This window comes from Dendroctonus ponderosae, unplaced genomic scaffold (genome assembly GCF_020466585.1).
Source record: "Dendroctonus ponderosae isolate FM_Combo_2020 unplaced genomic scaffold, Dpon_F_20191213v2 Dpon_F_20191213_2, whole genome shotgun sequence".
Classification (NCBI taxonomy): Eukaryota; Metazoa; Arthropoda; class Insecta; order Coleoptera; family Curculionidae; genus Dendroctonus; species Dendroctonus ponderosae.
In genome coordinates, this window is record NW_026018165.1 from 12,921,384 (window position 1) to 12,928,845 (window position 7,462).

Consider the following 7,462-nt stretch of genomic DNA (forward strand, 5'->3'; position numbering starts at 1 on the left):
GTTTGTTCCAGAAGTTGGGTAGAGCGTTTCAAGAAGAGACATAATATTAGTAGAACACAAGTGCGAAGCTCCAACCTATGGATCAAGGAGTAATACATTTCCTAAAGTCATTATAGGAAAATTTCTCTTATGAAAATGTTAGAGGCGGTCGATAAAAATGAAACATTTTCTGTAAATCTCTTAGATGCAATCAATTTCATTCATACAGCTTGGCAAAAAGTTAGCCGAAAAACCATTGCAAATTTCTTTAAGCATGGTGGATTTGTAAGAAAAGACAATGATTATGAACCAGACTTAAAAATCCACTTAATGAATGGTTAGAAAAGACTCTGACTACGAGTATGACTCAGATGAAGATGTGCCCAATTTTGTCGAAGAACAAGTTAAAACCAAACTGCGTGATTTCCATTTCTTCGAATATGTGAGCATTGATAATGACATTCTTACAAGAGAAATGTTGATCGATGAGCAAATTATAGACTCCGTAACCTCATCTACAGCTTTAAGCGATAATGAAGAAGATGACGATTTAGGTGAAACTGATTCTACTGTAGATACTAATGCTGTTCCAACCATTTCTGAAATGACAAAAAGAGTGTCGAAAACTAGGAATTTTCTACAATCACGCCAAGTTCCAACATATTTGGGAGTCATTTTGTGATCTTGAAATGTACAAGCAAAAATTACAGACTTTGTGAAGTAGATTTCAAATTGTGTTCTTTTTAGTTATACCGACTAACTTCTACTACTCTATGTAAAAATAACGAAATAAAATACTCCATGTGTTTTTATATTATTATTCGCTTATAGCAAACTCTGGACATAACGATCAAGTTTTAGTTCATTTTTCAAGTTCGTTATATCCGAACTCCACTGTATATGACAAATTGAAAACTTCCACTTTGGATACAATTTTTAATAAATATTTAAATTTTGGTCTATGTTATAATGGCTTTCACTCATCAAGCGCCTGATACATATTTATGGAACATAGAGTAGGTACGCCTAAAAAAATAAGCTCTTCGATTTTTCCCATTATTTAGATTTTTTCTAATATTATTAATGTGCCAGTTTTGTAAAAACCGCTTCTAACATCTACGCCGACACCCAATTTATTTTTTTTATTTTTATAAAGTTCATTTAAATATTTTACTTGATAGTTAGATAAAAAAGTTTTAAATCCATTTTGAAATAATTTTTCACAATTCTGGTGATAATAATCCGAGTAGCATGTCCATTGTTGTATCGCTAAGCAACCATATTTATTATCAAACAAAACAAATGTGTACGTTGGAAAGCTGTCGTTTTTGAGTCTAATTTTACCAAAACACTTTCTCTATGTTAAGTTAAAAATCGACACTCGTGATGCTCTAATCAGTAGTATTTCAATCATTTAGATTAAACGTTTCGTTTTTTTGTGTAACCCTTGAGGTAAGGACAATACGATTTTATACAAGGTAAGCAGAACTATTTTGTTAGGGTTGATTTTATTAAAACTAAGATCGATATCTTTATCGACCTTATCCAATAGTATAATTGGATTCTTATCCAATAGTATTTATTACATTTATTATTCACCCCTTGACAAACATTCGCTCATTTCAATTTATTTTCATTGTCGATTTCCTACTAAGTAAGTATGTTGAGCGTGGTATTTAATACGGACTAGTTCAAATGAAGTAAGAAACGGTTTTTTTGCTTCAAACTGAGTTTACTGAATGCATTTTTATAATGTCAAACCGCCCTTTCGTCATAAAAACTTTCAAAGATCGTTTTTTAGAGTCTCTCCTGTTTTCAGGGCAATAAGCGCTTCAAATGTGGGCGACGCGACTACTGTTTCTTCGGTCTTTTACCTTTTTATATGACCGTATATCATTCATTMATTGTAAAACTAGTCYTAARACATTGCTGTYTTCTAACTGCTTGCAGCAAATTGTCTTTTTAGGCCTGAATAATTTTAATTTGTTGCTAATACCTAATAAAAAATATGAAATAAAAATTAGAGWACGAAAGAAAAAAAAGAACGAYWATTTTTACATMATTCCAGAGAGAACTAAATGGTCTTTTTAGAAAGTGAACCATYGATAARGAAATKCTGCAGTTTTCTCAAAAAAMMCATGATTTTAAACAGTTTTACATTTGCGTACTTTTTTTTGAGTTGCAAACTCGACTCAAACWTGACGCTGCCTTTTTTKCGAAGATTCTCAAGCCCCGTTTGAGCCACGTTTGAATTCGTTTTGGTATCGTTGCATAAAGAATTGAAAATTTRATTCAGCCATAACATGAGCGAGGAAATTCGAGTAGTTTCGACCCAGAAAGCGAAATTTTATATCATACCTTGAGCAGTTTTCATGCGGGCCCAGCTTTTAAGGCAGGGGGTGGRTCRTGTAGTAGAAATGCAGTCTTTTGTTGTCTATGAAATTAGAAAAATTATCGYTAGTCGAGATAAAYCCAGCACAAGAGGGATCTTGGATTCGCCCTTGATTGCATGCTTATTTTTRTACACATGTAATGATGGTATAAGCAGAGATTAGTAGATTAGGCTGATCTCTGGTATAAGTTGACCTATTTTAAGGGACCAATCCAAAATTACCTGGTTAATTTTTTTTTTGTGGCTGATAGCAACTTGCCTCTCCAAATATGTACTTGTATGCCCAATTTAATGTTTAATAGGACAAAATATTATGTTGTTTATGACACAGCTGTAACCGATTAAGAAAGTCAATGATAAAACGCTATATCTGTTATACTCTTAATTCTTTTCCACATTTTAGCATTCTATAATTAATTAACAAGAAAACTAATGGATCAAAACCGTTCAGAGAATGGGAACAGTCAGCAACAAAATGTCCACTTACACATGCATCATGTATGTAACTGCCAAGGAGGTATATACCCATCGTACTACCCTACGGTAGGCTATAGGGCTCCGATACCATCGCTAGTGCCTTATCATCCCACCTCAACGGTAGCCAGGCCCTACTTACAACACTATCAGTATACCCAGTTCAATCTTGGCAATCAATACGGTCTTCCTATGGGGCACGTTAGCGGATCGAATACGTCGATTTATGGCCCGGCAAATTCTAGTTCCAGTACCATCGATCTTGTATATGCAGGAGCTGCTGTTAAGGACAGAAGAGAAAGGGAAGACGGAACTGCAGAAGTTGATCGAATCAATGATCCTCCAGAAGGGTACGATTTTGGGCAAATTACTCCTCCGGCGAACGAACTGCTGGTAATGAAATCTATGCCAATATTGATAACATATAAAGTTTGCCTTAATATGTTAGAGTACTGCTGAGCCAACGACTCAAGAAAACTTCGTCAAATTTTTGGAAAAGAGCTGCCTAACTGCGGAACAGATTGCTTACAGAAATCGCAACCGACCTTGCTTTCGTAACATTCAAAACTTGTGCATCCGAACCAGATCCGAAATATTAAAACCTTGCACTACTATTTCAAATATTCATTCCCAGGGCATCCCATGGGCCACTAAAGATTTTATTTATGCGTTCGTACGGCTGACTAATTGTTGGCATATTTTGAAAGGATACTGGGAAAATCGAGATGGTGAGTGTAAAATATTTTAATACTTTTACTTCTTAAGTTTTAATTATTAGCAATTACAGAACATTTGTATGACACATTTTCTTTCTATTTTCTGTATTCGCTATAATTTACCAGATGTTTGGTTGGTTCTTGGAAAATGAACCAGCCTGTATAACAAAGAAAAACCGAAAATAAAGAAGTAAATTCCCTTTTACAAACAGCATACCACGAATATAGACTAGTATCCGTAACTTGAAAAATGGTTGCAATAATTCCGAAAGTTTCAGCTCATGCCAAAGCAGCTCCGCTCTATAAAAGGTTGCCCATATCAGTAAATAAGTATTTAGTCAGAAAATGTTTTCCTCGAAAGTTTTAGATTTTAAGAGGTGCGCATTTGAAAATTATTGTCCAAAAGAACAAGTGCGTCATAAACGTGTGATAGTAACCAAGTAAAATTAGTTAAATGGAACCGCCAATATTTTATCAAAATTTAACGTAAATTAATTTCAAAAGTTTCATCCGATTAGTTTACGGTTTTGGAATTACATAATTGGGAAAATATGAAACTGTGCTATATGTATGACTAAACTTTTGTTCTGAATGGAAAAAACCCACAGTTTTAATGGTGCTGATGTAGTTGATTTGTAATATTCGATCTATAATATCATTATTCCAATTAAATTTGCGCCGGGCTTGTAGAATTTGTGTAAAATCTAAAAATGACATTTTCCACCATCGGATAATTTTCATAGAATTTTGATGACTCTTGGGAACGGAGAATAGAGTAACCAACTCGGCTGTTTTATTAGAAAACTTTTGTAAACACCTTCACCGGAAAACTAACTGGCTTATTATGAAAGTTTGTAAATTATTTTTTTAGGATCAAGTTTGGGAAAGATTGAAAAAGAACTTACACCTGAATTTCGGTCCTGTTATGTACGATGGGAGAAAGAAACTATGGAACTGGCTGGACAGTTGACAAAAATTTTCTACAATCTAGACACAAATCTTAATACGTCCAGTTCAGGGGCCAATGTGTATTCGGTTAATAACTTAATACCATCACAGGTAACTGGTTTTTCACAAATGATTCAAAGATAATAAAACAAAATGTACGTATGTTAAAAGTTGGAGAAGTGAAATAGTAGCACTTCTGAGTTAATTGCCAAATTTAGGGAATTAACTAGTCTCACATCTGAGTTTCATTAGTCTACTTCTTCACTTGATTCAATTTCTTTGTGAGGATTCTTTTGCGTAATAATTACAGCAAAATTTACCACAGCTACATGTTTTAACGGGTCTGAGTATTTTTTTTAAGACCTCAAAAGCCCCGATTTCCAATATTTTCACCTTTTTAAAGTTTCCTCATTTAACTAAACATTTGCGTCAAAAGTAGCGACCAAATTTTACACTTTTTAAATTGAAAAAATCTGAATAAAATTGCTGTCATATCGATATCCATACATCTGTTATATCATATCTTAAATGGATTATGACTTCGGTTCTTTCGCAGTGTTTCCGCATAAGACGCTGCAAAGAAGTTTACATTTTTTAGTTAGAAATATTATTTCATTGATTGTAAATACCTAATTCTCGGTTTGGGACATTTGGTTAATATACTGCATTGGTAACAATTTTATAACATGTGTTTCCAGATCAATTTGGTTAAAAGTGCTTCGGAAGGAGCCATGAAAAAACCTACAACCTCAAGCGATACTGCTACTACATCTACTGTTACTAACGGAAGCGACTCTTCTAGAAACATTCGGGGAATCCTCCATTTACCTATTAACAATTCTCCTCCAATGACGGAAACTATTGATCAAGCCAATCAAACTTATTCTGGCGATTTTTGTGCCAAAGAAGAATATGATTCTGAGGAAGAGCGTACTAGAAGGTTGCATCCAGAGGACTTGCTTGGTTCTTAACAACATTTTTAACCCTGGCTTTGTAAAGTAGGGTTTACATGAAACCAGGGAGCTACAACGTACCAAAAAAAGGCTTGGAACCTGGAGCTTCCGGAAATAGTCCCAGAGGCATAGAATTTCTTGAAACTGCCCAGAACGTGAACAAAGTTAGAGAAGCATCCAATGGACGTTATTGGGCAAATATACTTCTATCAGCAGGGAAAACGTTGAGTCAAGAATATAAATCACTATCTGAAGCTGATGATAGTTGTCCACACCTGTTGGAGTCAGAGGTACGTGTTTCGAACTGCAAATATTTCTAATATGTTTATTGTTATAATAAAAATTTCACAAATGGGGACAATTATTGTTGGTATAATCAATAATCATAATAATAGTTTATGGCCATGAGGGCACAATGAGGAAACTGACATTAGAATCCAATCAAACGAGATATTTTTTTGTAATAAATGGGCACAAACTGGGCGCAGCAGGCACAAACTGGTTTGGAGTTAAACAGAGAAAGTATTTTTGTTAACACATCAATTTGAGGTTATGGTGACAATAAAAGAACGACACCAATTTTGAATCACCTTGTATAGGAGATTTCACTTAAGTTTAATGAAATTTTACAAAGTTTTGCTTCTAATGTTTAGCTAATGTGCTAGTTCGTCAAATGCCCTACCACTACTACTTCCATATGTGAAACGTTAAAATGTATTGTGTAAGTCAGTTACTGTTTAGAATTCTGTTCTTTTAGGTTCCCATAAACCCAGATAGTTCACCATCAATTAATGTTCAGGAATGGCTGGTAAATAACAATTTTTCTAACTTCATTGAACCACAGGCTCCTGCTGCCCTACAAGAACTGAAGACTTACTATCTAGATGGTCCTTACAACACTCTCCCCCATTTGGATACATCTATTTCTATTGACAATAAAAATCAATATTCCTCGCCTATCACTTTACTACAGGTAAGCTTTTGCCTTTTGTCAATCAGGCTGTTTGGGTGTTTCAAATTAACCGTTAAATGTTCATTCAAGTGTTTCAAAACACAATTACTCTTTGATACTTATGACATAAAAAGTGAATACCTAACTTTTTAGCGAGGAAAGAAATTTTGTTCTCAGCAATCCATCGCGCCTAATGGAAGTGGCTCAACAGTCGGAATCGCAAATGGGATGGGCGAGACTGTTATCTCGAGAAGCTTTAGGAGACCACATGGATCCAGCCCCATACATTCCCAAACACAGGGAAATGAATCCAACCCATTCGAGTTGAAAGGCGGTGGATTAACTGGAATCGGACAATGTGCACTTGAAAATGTGGTGAAAAGTTTCAGAGAACATATGATGAGGTCTGCTGTTGATGGAGAGGTAATTTATATTATATTCATTGTTATAAAATCAATATTTCTTGTAATGCACGTACATTCAGCTCGGCTTATACCTAAAAGCTTATTATTAATAGAAATATATTTTTCAAGTTATACTAACTTTACATTTTATAATTTGGAACTACTAATTGGTGACTACAGGTTCATCTTAAATAATTGTAAACTTTGTGGGAGGCGATATGTCATTTTGCTATGTTATGCAACGGAAACGAGCCATGACTTGATGATTTAAAATTAGCAATTGAGTTGCAAAGAACTTTTTTTGGAGTACGGAGAAAACAGTTTAATTCATGTCACATCAATGTTCGATTATGTTCAAAACACGGAAACTGGCAAATGGAAACAAAAGGCATTTAAATATTAGGTCGAAGCAAGATAGTTTTACCATTGAGAATTTTAGTTCTTCAAAAAAAAATTGATTTTTAAAACACGTTTTACTGTTTGTACTATAATACTGTCATATCATGGCTAATTTTATTTTTACGGCTTATATAGCATTTCTGGAAAATACATTTACCCTTAGGCTGTAGTAATTGGAAAATATCTAAAACGTTTTCAGTCGGATTTTATGTAAGCTTTGATCTTTTTTGCTTTTTTCGATTCTC

The 7,462-nt window shown here is 34.2% G+C and overlaps 1 protein-coding gene across 3 annotated transcripts; it reads left to right on the forward strand.

Moving 5' to 3' along the window:
- Positions 1-1,261: 1,261 nt before the first annotated feature.
- LOC125503346 lies at positions 1,262-7,256 on the forward strand. 3 transcript variants are annotated; one of them, XM_048663451.1, is made up of 8 exons: positions 1,262-1,457; positions 2,775-3,238; positions 3,294-3,573; positions 4,433-4,620; positions 5,208-5,449; positions 5,512-5,752; positions 6,220-6,435; positions 6,592-7,256. In XM_048663451.1, the coding sequence occupies exons 2-8, from the start codon at positions 2,804-2,806 to the stop codon at positions 7,087-7,089; spliced, it is 2,100 nt and encodes a 699-aa protein (XP_048519408.1). In that variant the 5' UTR covers positions 1,262-1,457; positions 2,775-2,803; the 3' UTR covers positions 7,090-7,256. The 3 variants fall into 3 exon arrangements, with proteins under 3 accessions (XP_048519408.1, XP_048519407.1, XP_048519406.1); XM_048663450.1 differs by having other exon boundaries at positions 1,262-1,431; positions 6,568-7,253; XM_048663449.1 differs by having other exon boundaries at positions 6,568-7,252.
- Positions 7,257-7,462: the final 206 nt, after the last annotated feature.